This window comes from Pan troglodytes, chromosome 5 (assembly GCF_028858775.2).
Source record: "Pan troglodytes isolate AG18354 chromosome 5, NHGRI_mPanTro3-v2.0_pri, whole genome shotgun sequence".
Taxonomy (NCBI): Eukaryota; Metazoa; Chordata; class Mammalia; order Primates; family Hominidae; genus Pan; species Pan troglodytes.
Window position 1 is genome coordinate 19,512,890 of NC_072403.2, and position 27,689 is coordinate 19,540,578.

The window sequence follows — 27,689 nt, forward strand, 5'->3', positions numbered from 1 at the left end:
TGACACCTATTAAGTCTTCCATAAATGTTTGTTATTATTAAGATATGCTCTCAGCCGGGCGCGGTGGCTCACGCCTGTAATCCCAGCAGTTTAGGAGGCCAAGGTGAGCGGATCACCTGAGGTTAGGAATTCGAAACCAGCCTGGCCAACATGGCTAAACCCCGTCTCTACTAAAAACACAAAAATTAGCCAGGCGTGGTGGCACGCGCCTGTAATCCTATACTCGGGAGGCTGAGGCAGGAGAATCGCTTGAACCCAGGAGGCAGAGGTTGCAGTGAACCGAGATCGCGCCACTGCACTCCACCCTGGGCAACAAAAGGGAAACTCGGTCTCAAAAAAAAAAAAAAAAAAAAAAAGTTCTCAAAAGTGTATACAAAATTTTAAAAAATCGGAAGTGTTTGTTTTTGTTTTGCTTATGTGGCCTGAAGAAAAACACAATTTCCAACCACCTCCCAGTTTAATATTTTGTCAAAGGGAAAACGCTTATATGGCCTAATTAAATGAAGCTATGTCAGCTTCATTGCATGCTAAACGTAGCCCCTAAAAGAAGGAATCTTCAGCTTGTATTGCTAATGTTGCATGGCTTCTGTTTTGTAATCATTTCTGTTTACATACGTCATTAAATGTGGAACATCCTGCCCATCAGATTTGTGTGAAGGGTTCATTTGAAGAAAATATTCTGCATCTTAAAAAAAAAGCTTGAAAATGATATACCCAATCTCCCCCAATTTAACCAAACAGGAAACTTGCCAGTGAGCTTGGTTCGCTGTGTTCGGCCTGAACTTCCAGCTAAGTGTTCTTTCCAACATTCGCCTCTGCTGACCTTTTGTGACCTGAACACTGACATGTGGCAGGCCCAAAAGTCACTCGTTTTCTTTTTGAGCTAGCAGCAGGATTACTCAATGGCCGATTTGGAAATGACATTTCAATAGTTTAGCTGGTGGGTTTTGTTACTCCACACTCAACAGGCTCCATTCCTACCTGGTCCGGGTCAAATACCTAAATACTTGCCTTCTCTACAATATTGCATTATGCTGCCTCAGAAATAAATAGCTGACAGTGAAGAGCTCAGAAAATTAGTTGATGCTGAGATGATAGAATGCAAGAGTGAACAAAAAAGTCCATTTAGGTAGAAGCTTTTTCTACTAGGCTGAAGAATGATTGACTCTCTTGGATTCTCTCTTTAGATTACTATTGCTTAATTGTAGGGTTTTCTAGAATGCAAGGAGAACTGAATTTGAATTCCCTTCTAGAGCTTTCCTTCAGCCTTTTTGAGGAAGGTAAAATTAAAAATTGAAAGACAAGCACTCTTCTGGTGCTAAAGCCCAGAGGTAGCAACTATTGATTTTGCATGGCAATGCCCTAGGATTCACTTCAGTGCTTTTAACCTTTCCTTGACTGAGAGTCCTAAAAAAGGTGTAGTATTGGCCGGGCGCAGTGGCTCACGCCTGTAATCCCAGCACTTTGGGAGGCCAAGGCAGGCAGATCATGAGGTCAAGAGATCAAGACCATTCTGGCCAACATGGTGAAACCCCGTCTCTACTAAAAATACAAAAATTAGCTGGACATGATGACACGCGCCTGTAGTCCCAACTACTTGGAAGGCTGAAGCAGGAGGATCACTTGAACCCAGGAGGTGGAGGTTGCAGTGAGCCGAGATCGCACCACTGCACTCCAGCTCCAGCCTGGTGACAGAGCAAGACTCTGCCTCAAAAAGAAAAAGAAAAAGAAAAAGAAAGTGTAGTATTTTTGTAAAATATATTTTAAACTGACTGTGAAGAAAAGAATAATAAAATATTAGCTAGCAACTGTGAATAACTGATAGCTTGGCTAACAGCCAAGAAATGACTGCTTTATTTAGGTAAATATTTTCTTTATATCAAGTTTAGTGACTTTGGGTCTAAACCACCTCTTCCATTAACCCCTAAGAAGGTCATGTTGGAACATGTGTGTGAATATGCAAAAACCCAGGGAGATCTCTAGTGACCGTTTTAGTGTCTGTGGTTAAGGCGCTGAGCTGGATTGATTTAGAAGTCTTACAGCAGCAAGGTTTAAGACCCTTCTCAAGCCAGCACTTCCCTAAGCCAAGCTTCCAAAAGAATCAGCTCAGCACTTAGTTAATTCTTCTCTTGCTTTTGACTTTTAAAGTGGCCTGGATTTAGTGCAGCCTTCTACCAATGAATGATACAATGTTGAGATCACACAATCCCAGATTTGACAGTGCCTCACTCCCTAACCTTAGGCCCATCACATAACCTGTATGTCCAAGTAGTTGCACTTAAAACAAAAGATGTTAACATTGACGTGAAGATTCAGGGAAAAATATCTTACTAATGATGTGAAAGCACTTAGGACCTATAGTGTGCTATAAAAATCTCTCCTTCAATAATATATGGATAGCCTAAGTGAAGCATGGTAGCCAGCTGCCATGGTGGAAATGAGCTGCATAGGTACCATTTTGGCATTCAGTGAAATGTAAGACGATGAAGGATATCCTTACTCCACCACGGAACTTTTGCCAAGGGACAAATACATCAAAGTAAAGGACACTTGCAAACTTGCCTTTTACTCACTTCCCTCTGGGTGTACTGTAAGGACGTGATGTGTGATTCAAAGCTGTCTTTATAAAGTGTCAAAAAGCCTGAGCTCTGCTCATTGCCTTTGGCCTTTATCGGCCAAGGAGGCAGAAAGAAAAGTTTGTGTTACGAAGCATGCTGGAGCAGAAAATGCTAACAGGGTTAGAGTGTGTAAGGGTCTGTCTAGAAACTGTAGTGGAGTATGTGAAAGAAGAGACGCACAGGCAAGCGGATACCTGGTCACTCATCCTCATGTTTCGGAAAACATGTAAGTCTGCTGCTGTAATATGAAGCATTTCCAGACCCAAAGAGGCCTATATAAGGCAACACTTGTAAGAAGGTTGTACTTGCTATTGCAGTGGGCATTGTCCTTCTTTTTGGCTGCTCAGTACCTGTACCTCTTTCCCATGTTTGGGGAATTCTCCTACCTTGTGAGCTCTGGTGGGAAGCAGAGTCAGTCTTCCACTCCAGAAGGTGAAAATGCAAGATGCTTGCTTTCCCAGGTAACAGCCGCAGGACTGATGTTCTGCAGAGGCATCCACCCTGACTTAGAAAAATGACAAAAAGAAGGGACCAAAAATAACTCACTGATGATGGCAGAGGATTCAGAAATTCAACTTCTCGGGCAGCAGAGAGAGTGTGCCTGGGGTAACCTCCATATCCACAATGTGCAGCATCCATGGTTCAAGCTCAGATCTGATCCTGGTAGTTGCTACTGAGGTGTTCCTTCTGCAGCAGTTCTGCAGTGGAATTTTGAGCATTGCTCCTGACAGGTGGTCCTAGACCTGGCCTCGGTGACTCTGAGATACCTAGCCTCCTTTTGTTATTGTTGTTGTTATTTATTTATTTATTTATTTATTTAGAGACAGGGTCTCACTCTGTCACCCAGGCTGGAGTGCAGTAGCAAGACCAAGGCTCCCTGTAGCCTCAACCTTCCAGCTCAAGCGATCCTCCCACCTCAGCCTCCCATGTGGCTGGGACTACAGGCACATACCATCGCACCCAGCTAATTTTTAAAATTTTCTGTAGAGACAATGTCTCCCTATGTTGTCCAGGCTGGTCTTGAACTCCTGGGCTCAAGTGATCCTCCCCATTCAGCCTCCCAAAGTGCTGGAGTTACAGGCAGGAATCACTGTGCCCAGCTGTTAACTGTTTAATATGAACATTTTGAAACATATACAAAAGTAGAAGGAATAGTATAATGAACCCACTTTAGCCATTCTCTATCTCTTCATCCCCTACTCCTCCTGGTGTAATTTACTTATCATAAAATTCACGCATTGTAGTTGAACAATTCCGTGAGTTTCAGTAAATTTAAAAAGTTGTCCAACCATCACAATTAAGTCACATTTTTGTTTTGTTTTAGTGTACAGTTCAGTGGATTTTGGCATGTGCATAAATTTGTGTACCATTATGACAACGAGGATACAGACAATTTTAATCACCCCAAAGAACTCCCTTCTGCTGTCTATAATCACACCCTTCCCCACTCCTAACTTCTGGCAACTGTTTATTTGTTCTCCATCCCTAGAGTTTACCTTTTCTAGAATGTTATATAAATTGAAATATATAGTAGGTAGCCTTTTATGTCTGCATGGTGTCTTTGAGATTCATCCAAATTGTTTCATGTAGTCCATTGCTTTTTATTGAATAGTATTATGTTGTATGATGTACTACCATTTGCTCATCCATTCCCCTACTGATGGACATTTGGTTGTTTCCATTTTGGGGAGTTTATGAATAGAGTTGCTATCTAGAAACTTTTTTTTTTTTTTTTAATGAGACTGGGTCTCATTCTGTCACTCAGGCTTGAATGCAGTGATGTGATCATAGCTCACTGCAGCCTCAAACTCCTGGGCCCGAGCCATCCTCCAGCCTCAGCCTCCTGAGTGGCTGGGACTACAAGCCACCACAACTGGCTAATTTTAAAATTGTTTTCTAGAGACAGTCTCATTATATTGCCCAGGCTGGTCTTGAACTTCTGGCCTCAAGGAATTCTCCTACCTTGGCCTCCCAAAATATTGGGTTACAGGTGTGAGCCACCACACCTGGCCCTAACCTTTTTTAATGAATTCATTTTTTAATAGTTCAGTCAGCCAGTTGGTTTCTGTTGTTTGCAATTAAGAATCAAATGGCTATTCCTCTATAACTGGAACATCCACAGATCTCACTCGCTAACAGTATAAATAAGCTCATTACCACATACTTATTTTATTAGTCAAATATGCCATACCTACATCACTACAGTATCCCAGGTATTGTTTTGCTTTGATTTTTGTTGTGAAGGGGCATCTTCAAACCCCTTCATGCCAGTGCCCATGTCAGCAGGATGATTCTTCCCCATCCACTGCTCAACAGTCTCCTTGGGCCATTGCCTACAGATCATTTGTGCCATGTGATGGGTAATGACTTGTGAATCCTGCTCTTCTTGGTTTATATTCTTAGAGGCCGTAGGAGAGATCCTTAGACCCCAGGCATCACAGAATTTAATGAGCCAAATGCTTTACTTTTACATAAGCTCTTTCCTCTCTAAAGCTCAGGTGGTGTCAAGGGGACTGGCTTGGGCAGGCTTGCGTCATGACCACTATGCTCTGTCTACTTAGACCTGCTGCCCGGCTTCAGACCTTAGACTTATTGTTGAGACCAGCTCAACATGCCTTCCTGTTTCTTTCCTGAGGATGAATTCACTTCCAGGGTCCCCGCAGCCCACACTCTGTCTTCTAGAGAGCCCCCTTCCGCATTTCCCTGCCAGTTCACCACATACACCTTTCTTGGTGGTATCTTGTACCATGCATGTCCATCATGGGGAGGATAAGCAAGTTCAAAGGGCTGTGGACCTGGGTGAGGCCAGGACATGTGGAAAGTCCCAAGAGTTTCCACTGCTTTTTTCTCATCTTATGTCTCATTCTCCTCCTCTGCTTCCAAAAATCATCAGGTAAATGCCCTCTTGAACTTCCACTGGTAGGTAAACAAGGGCAGTAACTCTCAAACTGTAAAGTGCATAGAGTCACCTTAGGATCTGAAAATGCAGATCCTGATGGAGCATTTTAGAGTAGGGATTTATATTCAGCATTTCTAAAAACTTCCAGGTGTTGCTGATGCTGCTGTTTTCAGAATCACGCCTGTTTGACATGACGGAAATTTCAGAATCTGGTTAATATTCATTTTATGCCTTTCCAAGAGGGTTGATATATGGTTTCTTTTTCAAGGAGATTGATGAAACAGTACAAAGATGAGGGGGTTGATAGTTGCTAATAACTACTCAGATGTTATTTCAAAGTGAAATGTATAAAGTAATTTCATAACCTAGTCCTGGAAAGTAGCGAATGAACAGCAACTGCCTATTGGGTGGTACTGTATGCTAGGCACTATGTTAAATACTCTTTGTACCTTATTTCATTTAATCCTTACAACAATGCATTCAGAATGAGCATTATTAGCCCCATCTGAAAGGTGTAAAATCTGAGGTTCAAGATGCTAAGACAGAATTGGTGAAGACTGGATTCTTAAATCTGTGCTTTTCAGTCCCACAGAACATTGCCTGCAACACACTTCTACATGCACTCCAGTGTTTATCACACACTCAGTGGAGTAAGTGATCAAATCTGTTTATGAAATAAATACAGATCGAATATGTAATAAAATGGACAAATGTCCGCTGAAGTAGAACTTAAACCCAAGCTCTCTTCTGTGTGTTTCCTGAGGGTGTTTTTTGTTCCTACCGCTCTAATAAAGTGTCCTGATTAGAGACAATGCCGGTGCACTAGTTTTGCCTCAACTTCAATCTTTTGCCTTGACCTGTCACCAGATTATATTAAACTTCTTAAAGACTCTGATGAAAAAAATTTTTTAAATGCTTTATGCGCCTAAGGAAAATGTTAATATTTACAACAGGTACCCTGTAGAGCTCTGCATTAGAAAGGAAGGGAGAAAAAGCAAAGACTAAATTTCAGTATTTAAAGTTTTGAGGAGGGGCTAAAGAAAAAAACAAAAAGAGTATGTTTGATAGTAGAGTTTTATTATTTCATCCATGCACTGCTAATATTATCAGTACTCATACAGAGCTCACATTGAAGGCCTAGCCAGTTTTTGGCACATAAAAGATAAATGAATGAGTATATAAATGGATGGATGCTGTGATGGATGTATAGATGGATGGATGGATGAAATTATACTAGAGGTGGCTGCATCTACCCAGTCAATTTGAAGAATATTGGATTTTTATTCTCGTGTTTCTTAGCTTTCGACCTACTGTCTTATTTTTTGTTTTGTTCAGTTCTTCATGTAAAGATGACTTTTCGAAATGAACACATCCTTTGGTTAACTTCCACAACTTATTTTTAATTATAAAATACTTAGGAATAAATTAAATAGGAAAATGTGGAAAATTCATATGAAGAAAGTTGAAAACATTCCTGGGAGATTTACAAGATGACTTGAATAAATGGAAAGGTAAACATTGTTTTCAAATAGGAAAGTTCACTATCATAAATCTATTAATTCTCCTTAAAGCAATTTATATATTTAACTTGCTCCCTTCAAAAATATCAATAGGATTCAGTTTCTAGAGCTGCATAGCTTTTAAAAAATTCTGCTTCCTTCCCCCTCCCTCCCATCTTCTCCTCTCCTTCGCCTCCCCACATGCTTGTACAAAGCGAAAGTTTTCTTCGTTGGAAAAACTGCACCACTCTTGGGGACAACCTGGGGACAGCAAGCAGAGGAGAGTGAGGGAGAGATGCTGCACTGGGGAAAAAAAAAAAAAAGAGGACTAAGAGAAAGTCTACATTTTAATATTAAGGACCTCCCACCCCATCCCAAACCCTCTTCCACGACTCAGTCAGGAAAACTCTGGCAAACAGGCACATACCTTTCACCAACAGGATACTGTATGATGCTTCTTTAAATACCTGAAAGCCTCAAAGACTGACATTTTTTGTGTCCTCCAATGAACTAGCTCTATCCTTGCCCAACAGTGAAGCCATTCCTCAACCCCCACCCCTACCTGGGATCATCCTATCCATTTTTGGTGTCTTGCTGTGAACAGACAGTCAAGGATCATCAGATACTTGAGGAAAGCCTCCAACATGAGAGACTGAAACAAACACAAAAGGAAGCAGGGGAAAATAGAGGCAATGTAGGGAGCAAAAGAAAAAAATGCACATTTTATATGTTATATATAATGTACAACATTATATATATATATTTTCATGTATCAGGATATTACACGCAATGTCCCTGGTTGCCTCAGAATGTTGCTTAGGTTCAGAAGGCTGAGAAGAAAAGAGGTGACGAGCACCCCCACCTTTGAAAGAGAGGTGCTAGACTATTCATAGTTGGCAACAGCATGGGCTCAGGAGCCAGAAGGCCTGGGTCCAAATTCTGACCCTGTAGTTAGCAACTCCGTGACCAGGGGCAGATTAGTTCATCTGTCCATGCGGTAAAATGAAGAAAATCAAAGCCTCTACCTCACTGGGTCATTGTGAGGATTGAAGAATAGAATAACCCATGGGGAATGTTCATAATAGTGCCTGGTGCTTAGAGCTCAGCGAACATTAGCTATTGTTACTGTTATGCCATTATTAGCCCCTCACTCATCCAGAGACACGTAAAAGGAAAAAAATTCTCTGACTATCGTTGTTAAAATGCAGGTATGTTTCTTATCTCTCATTGGTGAGGAGAACAAAGCTTTTCCCTACACCTCAAGACAAATGAGGAGGGCTTCAGAAAAACACCCAGAGAGCTTGACCTGTGTCCCTAGAGCTGGAGGACCTCAGGGACTGGTAGCCAATATGTACCTGTGAAAACCCACAGGAAAGAAGTGGCTAGGTGGGCCTGAGGGAACAGACCCAAGAGAGTTTGGGCTGTGTTAGGAATGCCTGTGTTTCCAGGATTCAGCAGTGAAAAGATTCAGGCACGTTTTCCACGGACTTGATACGGCCCCATGGGAAAGGGAGTTGGCTTTTAGTTTTCTTGGAGAGAATCCTGTTCTACCAGCTTTCTGTCAAGAGAAGGGCCCTCTGCTGGAAAAGATCCAAACCTACCAAGATGCAGAAGCTAAGGAGACCATGTCAAGGGAGCTAAGGTTATAAGAATCCCCCCAAACTATACAGGTCTCTCATCAGAGAAAGAATCAGCATTTGGAAACTGCTAGGACTTTGATCCTCATCCTTGAACAATTGTAGAGACCAAAGACCAGGGTGGAAAGGTATCAGAGACAAAGAGGTCCTCAAGCATGGACCTTCCCCACTAAACTCCCTCCTACCCCCACCCAATAACTATGGACAACCTTCCATCCAATGGTAAACACTGGGAGAGTAGAGAACTTGGACACCTCATTGGAGATGGATTGGGGTATTGTCTTAGTCCATTTGTGCTGCTGTCACAGAATACCACAGACTGGATAACTTATAAAGAACAGTAATTTATAAAGAACAGAAATTTCAGCCGGGCGTGGTGGCTCACGCCTGTAATCCCAGCACTTTGGGAGGCTGAGGTGGGTGGATCACGAGGTCAAGAGATCGAGACCACCCTGGTCAACGTGGTGAAACCCCGTCTCTGCTAAAAATACAAAAATTAGCTGGGCGTGGTGGCACTGTAGTCCCAGCTACTCGGGAGGCTGAGGCAGGAGAATCGCTTGAACCCAGGAGGTGGAGGTTGCAGTGAGCCAAGATCGTGCCATTGCACTCCAGCCTGGGCAACAAGAGCGAAACTCCATCTCAAAAAAAAAAAAAGAAAAGAAAAGAGTAAAAAAATATGGGCTCATTGGCTGGTTGTGGTGGCTCACATCTGTAATCCTATCACTTTGAGAGGCCGAGGCAAGCTGATCACTTGAGGTCAGGTGTTCGAAACCAGACTGGCTGACATGGTGAAACCCTGTCTCCACTAAAAATACAAAAACATTAGCTGGGCATGGTGGCAGGTGCCTGTAGTCCCAGCTACTCGGGAGGCTGAGACAGAAGAATCGCTTGAACCTGGGAGGCAGAGGTTGCAGTGACCCGAGATTATATCACGGCACTCCAGCCTGGTGACAGAGCAAGACTCTGTTTTTTTTTTTTTTTTTTTTTTTTAAAAAGGGCTAATTGGTTGGTCAGGGATGGCTCATTCCTGTAATCCTAGCACTTTGAGAGGCCGAGGCAAGCAGATCACCTGAGGTCAGGAGTTCGAAACCAGGCTGGCCAACATGGTGAAACCCCGTCTCTACTAAAAATACAAAAACATTAGTTGGGCATGGTGGCAGGCGCCTGTAGTCCCAGCTACTCGGGAGGCTGAGGCAGGAGAATTGCTTGAACCCGGGAGGCAGAGGTTGCAGTGAACCAAGATTACGCCACTGCACTCCAGCCTGGCAACAGAGCAAGACTCTGTCTCAAAAAAAAAAAAAAAGAAAGAAAAGAATATGGGCTCATCATCCAACCATCCAGCCATCGAAAGACAGTGTGTTGTTCTCATGGCCCCAGACTGCCTTCTGTTGCAGACTTGTCCTGACAACCTAGCTTTCCTCACTGCAGAGCATGCAAACACCTGCAATCCCCATTTTCCTGTCTGCCACCTCTCAGTTATTCATGTCAATTTTATTTCTTAAGATGTGCTGTGTGCACTGTTGCTGTGTGTAGCAGGGTCGGGAGAATGCTATGGCTACATGTTACACGCAGATGCACTGACCAGCTGATGGAGGTTAGGGTCACAACTCGTGGTGCTGTATGTGATGCTCCAACTCAGGGCAGGGTCATTCTAGGAAATAAATCCCTAGGCATTTATTTCCATATTTATATTTGCACCAGAAGCTTAAAGAGGACAGTTCACCCCTGAGAGACAGCAGTGATAACCAGTAAAGTGAGAGATCCCAAGAGGATGTAAAACTCAGGATGGAGAGAGATTTTCTTTCCAGAGTTAAAGCTTGACATGTCTGAATCTCACCAAAGGAAATAGGCAAAATTATTTTCCAGTGTATGTGCTTCTAAACTCTTCTGTCACCTACCCATATGTCCCAGGAAAACCTCTGTAAATAGGATGAGTTATCAATGAACTCTATCTTGCTTGTTTATTTTTTATTTTGTGCTGCTACAGACACTCATAAGCAGAAAGAAAAGGTCATTCGCCTCTTAAATTTTAGTAAAGATAGCCCAAGCCATTATCCTCTGAGTTTGAGGCTGCTTTTCCTGTGAGATTGTTCATTCATTTATTTAATATGTATTTACTAATTCAGCATCTACTATAAGGGATCCTGAGGTGCTGGGAATACCACGGGGAGCAAAACAAAACAAGAAATCACCTTCACAGCCTGGTGGAGGAGAGAAACTTTAATCAAATACACAGAAATATATTTAAAATCTCAACTGGGATAAGTGCCATGGTGCTACAGGAGCTTATATTAGAGACAAGGGACCTCATGCAGTTGTGAGGGAGGAGGGTTTAAGAAGGCTCCCCCCGCCCCACCCCACCAACGGACAATTGAATTGAGACTGGAAGGATGAGGGGAGTTACTGTGGAGGGGATAGGAAAAAGTCATCTGGGAAAAGAGAACGGCCTTTTAGAAGGGCAAGGCCATCGAGAAATTAAGCTGGACTTGCCTGAAAGATGGAAAGGATAGTGGCTGATGTATCAAGATGAGGAAGTGGCTCGACACTGGTCAGGGAGAGTTGGCGTTTCCAAGTCTGGGGGAAGGGATGAGTTCCAGGGCTGGTATGTGGATGGCAGGTGCCTCCATCTTGATGGAATATAATGCCCCAGAAGTGGCAGAACCTGTGGGTGGTGAAGGCTACATATCGGGCCTGTGGACTGTGAAAGTTTGCAATAACTGGCACTGTCTCCCTCTTCTTCCAATTGAAAGGATTAACACACAATGGTCAATATGAAAGCACAAAAGAAATGGAATACACTTTAACGAGAATTGGTATGTGTAGCAGCTTGGAACCTTGTCTTTGAAGTCAAAACACTTAGATTTAAATCCCAGCTCTACTGTTACTGGTAAATTGCGTTCTTTTCCTAGTCTGTATCAGTTGCAAAGAAAGCACACCAACTGGAAAAAACGGCAAGCGGGTTTCATTCCTGGCCAGGAATAGAGAAGGAGTAAACTTTCACTCTAGAGACCCCCTTCTTCCGGAGCTTTGGGAAGCTGGGGAATTGTAAGGCGTTAGATGTGGAGTGGGGAGGCATGCAAGCATATGCCGGGAGGAACTCTAGACGCACAGGTGCATTTCATAAACATGCCTCTTCATACAATGCACTATCAGAAAATGGCGGCGATTCTCTTCTACGGGTCGGGAGTGGAGCATATAATGATGTATTAATGATCTAAAAGTAACAAGGGGTGGCTGGTTCTGGTTTTCTCTGGTTCCTAGTAGGACTTATCTTTCTCTGGTACTTGGCAAAGGGCAGTGAGGCACCCGGGCCAACCGCAGTTGTTTTAAGCTGGGTTACCTATAGATAAAGAGACGAGGAAAAAATCAAACAAACAAAACGGTTTAAAAAACAATGAGCATTTTCAGCTGTCTACTGTTTAAGAAAATAATGAGCTCTCAGTTTTGCCCTCTGAGCGATTTCTCCAGGACTGCCCTGGTAACACTACTACTCAACAGTTTTGTGCTTTGCGCAGTTACTTGACCTCCCTGGGCCTCGGTTTCCCCACCCATAAAGTGGGGATAACAGTACCTATTTCATCAGGTGGTGGGGACGATTTAAAATGGTTAATAATGTGCAGTTCTTTAAAGTGTCTGGCTCAGAATAAGCACCATACACGTTAGGGGGAAAAACAGCAGCCGGATGTGAGGCCCTCCCCAATTTCGTTACTCCATAAACCTCTGAGTTGCTGGTAACACCTGCAGGAGTGAGAAGGGCCTCAATATGGGCTGAATTTCCAGCCAAACTGTGGGAAGTGGCTGAGATTTTAGGTAGGCAAAAAATGTTAATGTAACATTTTTGGCTCCCAAGTTCTCAGACCACTTACTTCCCTTTCTAGTCCACTGACATGCCCGCAAGCAATTCCATTCTGCCAAGTGGTGCTGGTGGCAAGCTGGAATCCAAGAAAAAGGAAAGACTCCGATTTTAAGGGAACGGGGACATGCGGAGCCACGTGAGTCACCGGGTCCCAGAGCCACGGAAGGCTCTCAGCTCAGCAGTCAGAGTGCACTCGTCATTGCGTTCGAGGTTAGGTGGCCTAGCCTGGGAACCAACTCACCGTCATTTGAAATCGTTTCAGGGAAAATGACCCTAACATTTAAAATCCTCTCTCCTGAAGTTGTGTGGTCCAGCCGTTTGCTGAAGGAGGAAGCAAAGCCGGTAGTAACTCACTACATATTTGGGCAGTGGAATGAACCCTGGAAGCTGACAAAGTCGAAGCAAGTCACTGCGCCGCCCCCACCCCCACCCCAAATAAAAACAGAGAGACAATCCTTCAATTATAAAGAAGACCACGGCGCCCGGGTCTCCGGCAGGGGCCGCTGCAGCCGAGCAGAACGCTGAGCCGCTCCGCCCCACGGCCTCCTCTCCAGCCGGCGCGCCCGCCTCCCGCAGGTGCGTCTCTGCCTGCGCCGGGCCGGGGTCTCCGCGGCCTCTCCCGCTCGGGCTCCGGCTTCGAGGCCCCGACCAAGCACTGCTCTCGCGGGACTGCGCGCACCGCCCAGGGCCTGCCGCGGGCTCGCGAGCGGAGGTGGCACCGGTCCGCGGTGCGCATGCGCGGCCCGGCCTCTGCCCTGCGGTCCCTGACTGGTGACTGGCTAGCGGTTGGAGGAAGGGATGTGGGGGATGGTGGGTGGGTACAGAGAGCTGGGAGGGAGGCACCCCGGGGGGCGGGGCGTGGGAGACTGTCTTCGGGGGCGCGAGCTGCCCCAGGTGAGCCGTGGCTCAGGTCCGGAGCGCGGTCGGGACACAGCGCTTCTAGGAGAAAGCCTGGAAGGCGCTCCGGGGGTACCCAGAACTCTTAGCGGGCCGGCAGCATGTGCGGGGCCCAAGGTCTTCCGGGCTCTGCGTGGGGGTCGTTGCGGCTGGAGACCAGGGAGGGGGATGGAAACGGGCTTGGAAAGTAATCCCACCCGAGCAGGTGGGCATGGGAGGCCGCTGTGCTGGGGAGCCCCGCGAGGGCTCCGAACGGAGCCTCCCTTTTCAGAAAGGTCACCCTGGTCATTGCAGCTGCCAGGGTGACCGAGGAAGGTGGCCGGGGTGGAGGCAGTGGGCGTGGAGAGGGGTCGGATTCCGGACGTAGTTTGAAGGTGGAGCCGTCAGGTTCTGCTGAGCAGCTTGGCTATGGGGCGTGCGAGAAGGGAAGGCTCAGGGCCTAGTCCCTGGGCACGAGTAGCAGCCGGAAGGATGAAGTCCCAGTGCTTCGGGAGGAGGCGGCTTGAGGACGGCTCTGGAGCTCAGGCTTGCCCGCGTGGAGTGGAAGCTGCCTCTTGGACACGGGGCGGGGAGGCCGCATGCAGTCTGGAGCGCTGGGAGGATGGGAGATCCAGAGGGGCAGGGCTGGAGGGGTAGGAGGAAAACCTGAAGAGGGTGGCGCCCGGAAGCCCGGGAAAGTGATGAACTGGGTCAGAGGCCGGGTATCAACAAATAGGAGGGTGGAGACGACCTTGAGGAAAGCAGGTGATGGAACGGGAGGGAATGGGGCCCCCTAGTGGAGACACCTGGGAGTGATGTATTGCATTTATTTAGCTCTTAGGCGTTCAAAAATTATTTATTGGGAGCCTGTACAACTTTTTGCAGTTCATTGCATTATCCTTAGCATGTATTTTGTTTTATATAAATATGTATATTGATATAATTATTTTTATTGACAAATTTATATATTTATAGCGTACAGTGTAATGTTTTGATATACGTATACATTGTAGAAAGATTAAATCAAGCTAATTGACATATCCATCACCTCACCTACTTATTTTTTGTGGTGAAAATCTACTCTCCTGGAAATATACAATATATCATCAACCATGGTCACCATGCTGTGCAGTAGATCACTAAAACTTACTCCTCTTACCTAACTAAAACTTTGTATCCTTTGACCAACATCCCTCCCTTCCACATCAGCCCTCTGCCAGGCCCCTGGTAACCATCATTCTACTCTGCTTCTATGAGTTCAACTTTTTTAGACCCCAAGTATGTAAGTGAGATCATATGCTATTTGTCCTTCTGTGCCTGGCTTATTTTACTTGGCCTAATGTCCTCCAGGTTCATCCATGTTGTTGCAAATGACAGAATTGCCTTCTGTTTTAAGACTGTATAGTATTCCATTGTATATATGTGCCACATTTTCTTTATCCGGTCCTCAGTTGATGGATACTTAGTTGCTTCTATATCTTGGTTATTGTGAATAATGCTGAAAACAACACAGGAATGCAGCTATCTCTTCAACATACTGATTTCAATTCCTTTGTATATATACCCAGAAGTAGGATTTCTGGGTCATGTGGTAATTCTATTTTTAGATTTTTGAGGAGCCTCCATACTGTTTTCCAAAATGGCTGTACTAATTTACATTCCACCAACAGTGTACCAGGGTTCCCTTTTCTCCACATTCTGGACAAAACTTGTTGTCTTTGATCTTTTTTATAATAGCCATTCTAACAAGCGTGAGTTGGTAGCTCAGTGTGATTTAATTTGCATTTCCCTGGTGGTTAGCAAAGTTGAGCGTTTTTCATGTATTTGTTGACCATTCATATGTCTTCTTTTGAGGAATACCTGTTCAGGTTCTTTGTCCATTTTTTAACCGGGTTATTCGTTTTGTTTTGTTTTGCTGTTGAGTTTTTTGAGTTTCTTATATATTTTAGATAGGAGCCCCTTATCAGATGCATGGTTTGCAAGTATTTTCTCCCAGTCTGTGGGTTGTCTCTTTACTCTGTTAATTATTTTCTTTGCTGTGCAGAGGCTTTTCAGTTTGATGCAATCCCATGTGTCTATTTTTGCTTTTGTTGCTTTTGGGGTCCTAGCCAAGAAATCATTGCCCAGACTAATATGGAGTTTTCACCTATGTTATCTTCTGTTAGTTTTACAGTTTCAGGTCTTATGTTTGAGACTTTAATCTATTTTGAGTTGATTTTTGTATATGGTGTGAGATAAGGACTCAATTTTGTTATCCAGCATGTGGATATTCAGTTTTCCTGATGCCATTTATTAAAGAGACTTTCCTTTTCCCACTGTGTGTTCTTAGCACCTTTGTCAAAAATCAATTGACTGTAAATACTTGGGCTTATTTCTGGGCTTTCTATTCCTGTTCCATTGGTTGATGTGCCCATTTTTATGACAGTGCCATGCAGTTTTGATTACAATGGCCCTATAATATATTTTGAGATTAGGGAGTGTGATGCCTTTGGCTTTGTTCCTTTCGCTCAAGACTGCTTTGGCTATTTAGGGTCTTTTGCAATTCCATATGAACTTTAGGATTGTTTTTTCTATTTCTGTGAAAAATGATATTGGAATTTTGATAGAGATTACATTGAATCTGTAGATTGCTTTGGATAGTATGGACATTTTAACAACCATTAATTTTTCTAATCCCTGAACATGGGATACCTTTACATTTATTTGTGTCTCTTTTCTCACATCAGTGTTTTATGGTTTTCAGTGTACAGGTCTTATATCTTTGGTTAAATTTACCTGAAGTGGTTTTTTCTTTAATGCTTTTATAAATGAAATTGTTTTCTTAATTTCTTTTCATATAGGTTGTTGTTATAGTATAGAAACACCACTGATTTTTATATGTGATTTTGTATCCTGCAACTTCCCTGAATTTGTTTATTAGTTCTAACAGTTTTTTTTGGTTGAGTCTTTAGTGTATTCTGTATATAAAATCATACTATCATCAAACAGGGATCATGCTGATAAAATGATCTTATATATAGAAATCTCATATATCTTATATGTCTCTATATATTATATATATTTTTTATATATCCCTATAGATCTCTCTGTATATCTTATATACATAGATATTATATATCTATATTTTATGTACATATCTATATTATATATAGATCTTATATATAGAAAACATATATAGAAAAATTCTTCCCTTCCTATTTGGATGACTTACTTCCTTTCCTTGCATAATTGCTCTGGCTAGGACATCTAGTACTACACTGAATAGACAATGTGAGAGTGAGCATCATTGTCTTGTTCCTGATCTTAGAGGAAAAGCATTCAACTTTTTACCGTTGAGTATGATTTAGCTGTGAGTTTGTCATATTTGGTCTTTCTGTGTCACAGTACTTTCTATACTTATTGAGAGTTTTTATTATGAAAAGATGTTGAATTTTGTCACATGCTTTTACTGCATCTTTTGAGGTGATCATACAGTTTTTGTCCTCCATTTTGTTAATATGGTATATCTCATTTATTGATTTGTGTATGTTGAGCCATCTTTGCATTCCAGGGATAAATCTCAATCATGATGAATGATCCTTTTAACGTGTCAGTGAATTCAGTTTGTTAGTATTTTGTTAAGAATTTTTGCATTTATGTTCATCAGGGATATTGGTCTGTAGTTTTTCTTCTTGTAACATCCTTCTCTGGCTTTGGTGTCAGGGTAATACTGGCCTCCTAAAATGAGTTTAGAAGTATTTCCTCCTCTTTAGTTTTTTAGAAGAGTTTGAAAATAATTGGTATTGGGAGGCCGAGGCAGGCGGATCACGAGGTCAGGAGATCGAGACCATCCTGGCTAACACGGTGAAACCACGTCTCTACTAAAAATACAAAAAATTAGCCGGGTGTGGTGTCGGTCACTTGTAGTCCCAGCTACTCAGGAGGCTGAGGCAGAATGGCATGAACCCGGGAGGTGGAGCTTGCAGTAAGTGGAGATGGCGCCACTGCACTCCAGCCGGGGGAACAGAGCGAGACTCCATCTCAAAAAAAAAAAAAAAAAAAAAAAGAAGAAGAAAAAAAGAAAATAATTGGTGTTAGTTCTGCTTTAAATATTTGGTAGAATTCAGGTCATCAGTGAAGCCATCAGGTCCTGAGTTTTCTGTAAATTTTTTTCCCTCAAATTTCTGATATAATCTTTCACTTCTATCTTTCAGAATTGGTAGGGTGCCCCCCCTTTTCACAGAGAACATACAGGCTTTTAAAAAAAATCTGTTAGGTGAGTTTCAGATTTCATGAAAAGGCATCATTAAATGACATTACTTGGATTAATGTCAATTTATAAGAACCTGCCTAGCAACCAAAAAGCTCCCAATGACTGATCAATGAGTTTATTTCCTCCCTCAAGGCCTCTTTTCCCACCTGGAAGATAAAATCAAGGCAGGAGTCTTCACCCAGGGTAGCTTTCACCCTGAGTCCTCTTTCCTCTAACTGTCACAATGGTGCCCTGTCACCCTTCTGACATTGCTTCTAAATTTGAACAGGGTTGTAACCTTGTGGAAACTAGAACCACTGCCTGCCCTGACACCCTAGTAAAGCAGATACATGTTGGCACAAAGGATGTTTTCAATAAAGACTTTGTAGTAGTATCTTAAAAGACTATTTAGTAGCAAATACTAAATTGTATTTAGACTTTTAGTCTTAAAATACTTTGTAGTCGCAAATAAAGACTAAGAAAATAGTTTTATGTTACAAACATTTACGATGTTGGGAATAATTCCAGGTGACATTGTTCTTAATTTCTTTTAAATTCTTAATGACTTTTACAATCCTACCTTCATGCCTGATTAAAAAAATGACAGTTTATTCAGTAGTTTTTTGAATTCTTTTACAGTACGTGGAAATGTTTTCTAACATATAAAAACCTACAGAAGAAGAAAATAATTTTCTGGATCAAATTAGAAGTCTGTATTATATTGATGTCTCCAGATTCAAATATATTAGAAAGCAGCAGTGGAGACAACCATCTTCATTTTGGGAGAAATAACTAAAGGTATGTATTAAGCTCAAGATGATAGCCTAACTAACTTCATGCAGCATATAAGAAGCTTTTAGTTACGGTTAGGCAGTATTCAGAGTTTTGATCGTCACAATTTTCATGACATGCAAGTTTAATAATTGTCATCTCTAACGATATTTTTAAAACTTCATGCCCCTAATTATTGAAGCTGGGTGATAAGAATATAAGGGTTCCCCATACTACACTGTTTATTTTTGTATATGTTTAAGTTTTTCCAGATTTTAACAAAAAACCCACAAACTATATTAGCACCTCATTTGTTCCTTACCGAGTTTTCCAGGTAAATTGAAGTTTGTCAAAAGTTTATCATGCCCATGCTAGTTGAAGATCATGGCAATCCATTTTCCTCAAGCTTTCTTTAAATCAAGCACTGGGGTGATATTCATGTTGGTTGGATGTCACCATTGTCACTGAGTCTGGGAGCTGCTCACCAGAGTGGCTGCTGGGGCCCATGAGTCTGTTCACTTCCCTCTAGCAGCCAGTCTGCCTGCCTTCCCTGCAGAAGTAACTTTAGGCAGCCAGACAGCCTTGTCCCCTGAGGTTGTTCTGGAGACACTACACCATGTTTCTCTAACCTCTTCTCTTTTTGAGTGTCAATCTTCTTCTACAGTCTTTTTGATTGCAGAAGAGACAGGATACACTGAAAACGTGTTGACTTGCTTGCTTATTTGTAGGTGAGGTTTATCATATTACTCCTTACGCACTGTAAAATTCACCCTTTTTATTATACAGTTCTATGAGTGTTGAAAAAAATCACAAAAATAAAGATAATGTAATTTTACGTTGCTCTAAAAATTTCTTTGCTCCCCCTCACTCCCCCGACCCCTGTCCCTGGAAACCACTGGTATGATTTCTGTACCAACAGTTTTGCCTTTTTAAAATGTCTTATAAATGGTCTCAAAAACTATGTAGCCTTTTGTATCTGGCTTCTTTCACTTAGCATAATGCTTCTCTGTCTCTCCTTCCCTCTCCCTCCCTCTGTTTCTTCCTCTCTTTTTCTCTTTCTCTCTTTCTCCCTCACTCTCGCTCCTGCTCTGGCCTTCTCTCCTTTCTTTGACAGGGTCTCACTCACCCAGGCAGGGAGTCCAGTGGCACAATCATGACTCACTGCAGCCTCAACCTTCTGGGCTCAAGTGATCCTCCTACCTCAGCCTCTTGAGTAGCTGGGACCATAGGCATGCACTGCCATGCCCAGCTACTTTTTTGTAGAGATGGGGTCTCACTTTGTTGCCCAGGCTGGTCTCGAACTCCTGGGCTCAAGTGATCCTCCTGCCTCAGCCTCCCAAAGTCCTGGGATTACAGGTGTGCGCCACCATGGCTGGCCCTTTTTTTTCTTGTTGTGAAGCAATTTTATTTTGAAATAATTTTAGTTTTACAGAAATGTTGCAAAAATAGTACACAGAGTTCTCATTATACCATTTACCCAATTTCCTCTAATGTTCACATCTTACCTAACTAGAGTGCAATGATCTAAACCAGGACAAGTACTACACCTAGACATTTACATATACAGTACTAGTAACTAATTTACAGGCTTCATTCAAATTTTGCCATTTGTCCTACTAATGTCCCTTTTCAGGTCTTGAATCCAACCCAGGATCCCGCGTAGCATTTACTTGTCATGTCTCATTAGGACCTGGGACAGTTTCTCCAGTTCTTATCTTTCAAAACTTTGATACTTTTCTGAAGAGTATTGGCCAGTTTTGCTGTAGAGTGTGTAGAACGCCCCTCAGCTTGAGTTTGGCATTTTCTCATAACTAAATTGCAGTCATGAATGCCACACAAGTGATGCTTTGCCCTTCTCATTGCATCATATGAGGAGGTAGGTGGAGTCGCCATGTCTTATTACTGGTGATGTTAACTTTGATCACTTGGTTAAGGTGGTAGCTGCCAGGTTTTCTACTATAGAGTTATTATTGGATAACACTTTTAAAGATTCATTCATGCTGTTGAAGGTATTAGTAGTTTGTTCTTATTGCTGAAGAGTCTTCATGGCATGGATAAACCACAATTTGTTTACCCATTTATAAATTGATGGACATTTGGTTTGCTTCTAGTCTTGAGCCTGGCACTATCTGATAGGCCTTGGTGTTCTGTTGAACATAAACCACGTCACAGAGCACCAATATCAGACAGGGCCACTCTGTGACCACAATGGGTCAGGACAAGAACAAGGCCACTCAGTAATCATGTCTGAACTGGGACCGAAACAGGAACATTGTTGAAGCCACAAAGATGACCAAACATCCTCCCATGCCGCTAACATGAGGGACTCCTGCTTGGCCACTCACAGCTCTAGCCTCTCTTCATTCCTTCCACCTTTTAGATAAGATCCATTAACAGCATCAAATCCAGAACAAAGCCCCACTTCCATGAACCTCTCCCCAACATGATCTAACACAAGCACAAATCCTCTAATCAGTCCATTCCAGGTTCCTAACAGATGCTGCAGTTCTTCATGGCGTGTTCTATCTCTCGCAACTTGCTCGAGTACAAGTGTGTTCCTTGGACTGGAAGGCATTGATAATCCAAACAATATAGAAACACATATATTGAAAATCCTTGCTCAGCTCTAATCTCCTTACATAGCGTTTCCCACCCTATACTCAATTCTTTTTACTAATTTCTTGTGAATTCTTTTTTTGTTTTTATAGCAAATGCAAGAAAGTTAAGGTATATTCTTTTATCCCCTTGCCTTTCTCTTACAAAATACAATTGTGGTAAAACACATGTAACAAAATTTAGCATTCTAACCATTACTAAGGGTACAGTTTAGTCTATTCGCATTGTTGTGTAGCTAATCCCCTGAACTCATTTCATCTTGTAAAACTGAAGCTCTATACTCATTATTTTGAAGTAAAATATGTGTCTAATAAAATTAACCCTTTGTTAGTATTGAGTTCTATGAGTTTTGACAGATACAGTCGTGTAACTACTACCACAATCAAGATATATAACAATACCATTGCCTCCCACCAAAAAAAAAAAAAAAAAAAAATTCCCGCATGCCCCTTTTTAATCACTCCTCCCCTTTCTGGCAACCACCGTTATATTTTCTGACCCCACAGTTTTGTTGGACAATCAGTGTCATTGTTCCAAATGTTGTCTTTCTCTGTGTTTGTTTTCTTTTTACAAAATTCCTCAGGTATAGACAAAGATTTACTGAATGTGCCTTAAGATCCACGAGTTTCTGTGACACAATGTTATCTTAATACTATTGTCACAGTACACTTCTTCCCTTCAGAATTTGGTTCTCAGTTAGAAATTACATTCTCATAGAAACTACTTTGGGCTGGGCGTGGTGGCTCATGCTTGTAATCCCAGCACTTCGGGAGGCCTAGGTGGGTGGATGGCTTGAGCTCAGGAGATCAAGACCAGCCTGGCCAACGTGGTGAAACCCTGTCTCTACCAAAAATACAAAAATTAGCCGGGCATGGTTGCGCGTGCCTGTAGTCCCAGCTACTGGGGAGGATGGGGTGGGAGGATCGCTGGAGCCCAGGAAGTCAAGGCTGTAGTGGGCCGTGATCACGCCCCTGCACTCCAGCCTGGGTGACAGAGTGAGACCTTGTCTGAAATAAAAGAAAGAAACTGTACTTTGACCGCAAGTTGAGAGACTAGTGGTGGTTTTCATACCTTTTTTTTTCTTCTTTGTTCTTTTTTTTTTTTTTTTTTTTTTTTTGAGATGGAGTTTTCCTCTTGTTGTCCACGCTGGAGTGCAATGGTACAATCTCGGCTCACTGCAACCTCTGCCTCCGGGGTTCAAGTAGTTCTCCTGCCTCAGTTTCCTGAGTAGCTGGGATTACAGGCATGCACCACCACTCCCAGCTAATTTTTTGTATTTAGTAGGGACAGGGTTTCACCATGTTGGTCAGGCTGGTCTCAAACTCCTGACCTCAGGTGACCCACCCATCTCGGCCTCCCAAAGTGGTGGGATTATAGGCATGAGCCACTGCACCTGGCTTCATACCTTTTGAAAAGCAGCAAGTTTTCAAATGAATTCTCATATTTAACCCTTTCTCGTGCATTTTAGTGGTCCTCAAACTTGAGTAGTTACTAGAATCACCTGGAAATAGATGATGGGGTCCACCCCCAGAGCTTCTGATTCAGCAGGTCTGAGGTGGAACCAGAGGCTGCATTTCTAACAAGATTTCAGGTGATGGCGACGCTGCTGGTCTAGGGAACACGCTTTGAGAAGCACTGCTCCAAGGCACCTCTGCACCTCTAGGAGCACTTGAGAACACAAACGGAAAACAGCCAGTTCAGAGGATGATCTGTTACTAAAGATTTTTTAAAGGACATTCGTGTATGTGTGTGTGTGGGTATAATATAATATACACGATGCGTTTCTGTAATATATAAAATATAAATATTTATACATATTTCCATATATAAAAATATTTGCTGATTGTTTCTACACCATTTGTTTTTGTGATTTTTCTAAAGCCCGCCTCAAGCATTAGAACTACAAACAAACCCTGATGCGACCTCTCCAGATTGTCCCAGGTCGATTGATTTCCCAGCTATATTGTGGCCTGAAGCCTCCAGCGTCCACACGAAACCAGATTTGCCCGAAAATGGCTCGGCCAAGTTCAAGTAAGTCATTTTACCCATTGCCTCACCTGCAGCCAAATGTGAAGTACCTGAAAGTCCTACACTTCGAGAGGAATGTCTCTGTCAAATTAGGTATTGGGCAGGGTTTTGGAGAAAGCCACTCTGTCGTCTTCTCTTTTTTTTTTTTTTTGAGACGGAGTCTTGCTCTGTCGCCAGGCTGGAGTGCAGTGGTGCGACCTCGGCTCACTGCAACCTCCGCCTCCTGGGTTCAAGCAGTTCTCTTGCCTCAGCCTCCCCAGGAGCTGGGACTGCAGGCACATGCCACCACACCCAGCTACTTTTTGTATTTTTAATAGAGATGGGGTTTCGCCATGTTGGCCAGGATGGTCTCGATCTCTTGACCTCGTAATTTGCCTGCCTCAGCCTCCCAAAGTGCTGGGATTACAGGCATGAGCCACCGCGCCCACCTGTCCTCTTCTCTTTTAGGTAACCCCTTCTAGGGCACCTTCAGAGCCTATCTCCTTGATACTCAAGTCCATCTAGGACATTTTGTTGCTTCTGCCAGAATATTTGCATTTAAGCTTTTTACACATGTTTTGTACTTTAAAATCCTTATCTCTCTGCAGGGGAGGAAAACTGGTGATTGTCCTATAGGGCAGTATGAGGTTAAATTTTCTCCTGGACAGAAATACTTTGCAGCTCTACCTGGCAAAAACCTACAAATTAACCTATCTGGGCCCTAGTCTATAGTGAACTCAGAAGAAGAATAGGCTTTTTCCTCTCTGGCTCCATTCATGTTTTGGCAGCACAAGGCTGAGAGAAATTCAGATGGTCACAGTGGAACAGAACAGAGGCCTCAGAAATAACACCACACATCTACAACCATCTGATCTTTGACAAACCTGACAAAAACAAGCAGCCTATCTCTGGAAGGGATGTGAGTTCAGGTAGAGCTTTAGTGTGATTGGTGGGGTAGTTGGGTTGGTTGCAACCTGACGAGAATGGCGTGTTGTGACCGTCTTTTGTTATTTCTTTTACTTTTTTATTTTTTAAATTATTTATTTATTTTTTTTATTATAATTTAAGTTCTAGGGTACATGTGCACAACGTGCAGGTTTGTTACATAGGTATACATGTGCCATGTTGGTTTGCTGCACCCATCAACTCATCATTTACATTAGGTATTTCTCCTGATGCTATCCCTCTCCAAGCCCACCACCCCCCGACAGGCCCCAGTGTGTGATGTTACCCGCCCTGTACCCATGTGTTCTCATTGTTCAACTCCCACTTATGAGTGAGAACATGCGGTGTTTGGTTTTCTGTCCTTGCGATAGTTTGCTGAGAATGATGGTTTCCAGTGTCATCCATGTCCCTGCAAAGGACATGAACTCATCCTTTCTTATGGCTGCATAGTATTCCATGGTGTATATTTGCCACATTTTCTTAATCCAGTCTATCATTGATGGACATTTAGGTTGGTTCCAAGTCTTTGCTACTGTGAATAGTGCCGCAATAAACATAGGTATGCATGTGTCTTTATAGTAGCATGATTTATAATCCTTTGGGTATATACCTGGTAATGGGATGGCTGGGTCAAATGGTATTTCTAGTTCTAGATCCTTGGGGAATCGCCACACTGTCTTCCACAATGGTTGAACTAATTTACACTCCCACCAACAGTGTAAAAGTGTTCCTATTTCTCCACATCCTCTCCAGCATCTGTTGTTTACTGGCTTTTTAATGATTGCCATTCTAACTGGTGTGAGATGGTATCTCATTGTGGTTTTGATTTGCATTTCTCTGATGACCAGTGACAATGAGCATTTTTTCATGTGTCTGTTGGCTACATAAATGTCTTCTTTTGAGAAGTGTCTGTTCATGTCCTTTGCCCACTTTTTGATGGGGTTGTGTGTTTTTTTCTTGTAAATTTGTTTAAGTTATTTGTAGATTCTGGATATTAGCCCTTTGTCAGATGGGTAGATTTCAAAAATATTCTCCCATTCTGTAGGTTGCCTGTTTACTCTGATGATAGTTTCTTTTGCTGTGCAGAAGCTCTTTAATTTAATTAGATCCCATTTGTCTATTTTGGCTTTTGTTGCCATTGCTTTTGGTGTTTTAGTCATGAAGTCCTTGCCCATGCCTATGCCCTGAATGGTATTGCTTAGGTTTTCTTCTAGGGTTTTTATGGTTTTAGGTCTTACATTTAAGTCTTTAATCCATCTTGAGTTAATTTTTGTCTAAGGTGTAAGGAAGGGATCCAGTTTCAGCTTTCTACATATGGCTAGGCAGTTTTCCCAGCACCATTTATTAAATAGGGAATCTTTTCCCCCTTGTTTTTGTCAGGTTTGTCAAAGATCAGATGGTTGTAGATGTGTGGTGTTATTTCTGAGGCCTCTGTTCTGTTCCACCATGACCGTCTTAATTTCTCTCAGCCTTGTGCTGCCAAAACATGAATGGAGCCAGAGAGGAAAAAGCCTATTCTTCTTCTGAATTCATTTTTACCAGGAGTCCATGGTAGGGAAGAAAGGAAGGGAAGGGGAGGAGGGGTTGAGCCCTTATTGACAGTCTCTATCCTAGGCTGGGCATAGTGTGTGGCTCTGGGCTTATGAGGATGAGTAAGTTCCATCCCTGCTTAGAGGGAGTCAACCATACATGAGAAACCAGTAGGATGCCCCTTATGGCTGGGATACAAAATGAGGCCACGTTCACTTTAATATTTAAGCTCACCATCTCTGAGCCCCCATCCCACTATGTTTCTTCCTTGCCTGCTTCCTGCCTGTCCCTGGTTCCATCTGTCAGGGGAGGGTTAGCCTCCCCTCATTCATTCAGTCCAAGGGTTAGCCTTGGTTGCCATTTCCTCAAGAGAGGAAGGCCAGGAAGCCTGCTTAGTCAGCTGAGGAATTCAGTTCCACATTTGCTGGAATTCTTAGTGCTTTAACACAGGGTGGCCATCCTTGGAAGATCTCCATATCCAGGGTGGGGCATTCCCGGCTTCAGTATCTTAGGCCTGCAGCAGGCAATGAGGTACAGCACTCCCTTCTCCAGGGGGAGGGCAGAAAAGGGGCTCTCTGTTCTCCTCCTGGCAGTGTATGTTCAGTGTTGTACCCCTTAATTCTGGCTTTCCAGGGCCACAGCGCTTACCTTACAAGGGCCTGCAGAGCTGCAGTGCCTAGGAGAGAAGCAGAAACAAGCTGTGTCCCCAGCTGACCTCCCTTTCCCAGTTTCTGCTGCCCAAGAGAAACAGTGGCAGCTTCCCCCATCATGAGTTCCAAGTCTGGCTCCTGCTTCTTGTCCTAGGATGAGGACATTTGTTTCAGGGGGAAAAAATCCCACCTTGTGATCCACGTAAAGTGCTTGGCATAGCACTTGGGGTGCAGGGAGCCCTCACCACCATAGCTGCTGTCCCTGTGGGTCTGTGTTCAGGCAGGAGAACTGCCTGGAGTTGCAGGACGGGAGGGCAAGCCATGGTCTGTGTCCACAATTACTTCCTCTCGTGTTATTCTCTGTCTTCAGTTCCCTTTGCTACCCCAAGTCTCTGGCAGTGTCCTGTTGAAAAGTTTGGCTCCTATTTGACTTGTCAAGAAGAAGGCCATGTGTCCTCAAATAAGACCCTTGCCCTCACCTTCAGTCGCTGTGCTGAGGGAAGCTGAAATTAGCAAGATCCCCAAAGGGAAGGTGAACTTGGGGAGGAAGGGTAGGCTTTGGGGTCCAGTGGGCCTCAACTCAGCACTCACACAAACATACAGGCTTGTTTTTACTTTTATGAAGGAAGATGGATTCCTTCCCACTAGGCTTTTTTTAATCTTCGTAACATGCCTGCTCTAGGGAAGGCACTACTGTGCACCTCAAAGAGCCAAGGAAAGTGAGGATGGAGAAAGGTACGTAACTTACGTGAGATCACACATTTGTGTGGGAGGCAGAGCTGCGGTGCAGAGCCGGCTGTGTGTGCCCAAAGCCCCTGCTGCTTTAAAATAGTGTACACTCACCCAGCAGGTCACATGGGGATGGTGTTTTCATGGTACAGGAATGATGTTTGTTTATCTTAAAGTATAACTTCACACTAGGTCAAGTTTCAAGATACAGACAATTGATATGGGATACAAATGTCCAAACAGTACACTGGATTGATAAAGATTTCACTCTGTTTAGGTATGGCAGATTTTCGGAAGTTTTTTGCAAAAGCAAAGCATATAGTCATCATCTCAGGTGCTGGTGTTAGTGCAGAAAGTGGTGTTCCGACCTTCAGAGGAGCTGGAGGTTATTGGAGAAAATGGCAAGCCCAGGTTTGTAAAGTTTCCAGAACATTAAAAGCGTCTGTCGAATGAAACCATAACAGAGTTTGACTCAAATCCTATACCGATCCCCGAAACCCCGGAGAAATGTTTTTAAGTGAACTGTGACCCTATTATCTCATTGATTTTGGCATAAACACAAAGTTCCTATGACTAAGATCAAAATTTAAGCAAGGCTGCCACTTTCCTTCCTAGATAGGTGTGGATTGCATTTATTCAGGTAACAGTTTCTCCTAATAATTGTGTTAAAGTGAAATCAGAAGACCTTGGTTAGCATCATTCATTACTTTATTCTAAAGTTATTGAACTCAAGTATGACACATAAAGTTTCTGTGAACTTTTCATGTTAAAACTAATGTCAGTTATTGAAGGGTTAGGATTTGATATTCAAAAATTTATAGGAAG

At 43.0% G+C, this 27,689-nt stretch overlaps 1 protein-coding gene and 1 long non-coding RNA gene across 11 annotated transcripts in view; one reads left to right on the plus strand and one right to left on the minus strand.

The window, feature by feature from the left end:
- Positions 1 to 10,858: 10,858 nt before the first annotated feature.
- Positions 10,859 to 13,006, minus strand: LOC107975063 (uncharacterized). Its single transcript, XR_001718268.4, has 2 exons — positions 12,751 to 13,006; positions 10,859 to 11,993 (listed from the first exon to the last, which is right to left on the minus strand). It is a non-coding gene; the product is annotated as an uncharacterized LOC107975063 (long non-coding RNA).
- The window catches only part of SIRT5 (sirtuin 5), a 40,368-nt gene continuing 25,653 nt past the window's right edge, over positions 12,975 to 27,689 (plus strand). The window contains exons 1-5 of one of the 10 annotated variants that reach the window (XM_054685602.2): positions 13,090 to 13,280; positions 17,579 to 17,640; positions 18,256 to 18,414; positions 22,885 to 23,034; positions 27,142 to 27,275. In XM_054685602.2, coding sequence (XP_054541577.1) covers positions 22,920 to 23,034; positions 27,142 to 27,275 — 249 coding nt within the window. In that variant the 5' untranslated portion in view covers positions 13,090 to 13,280; positions 17,579 to 17,640; positions 18,256 to 18,414; positions 22,885 to 22,919. Of the gene's footprint in view, positions 14,151 to 17,578; positions 17,641 to 18,255; positions 18,415 to 22,884; positions 23,035 to 23,798; positions 23,940 to 27,141; positions 27,276 to 27,689 lie in introns of those variants that run through there. The other 9 variants (XM_009450542.5, XM_054685600.2, XM_009450539.4 and 6 more) reach the window with 9 other exon arrangements.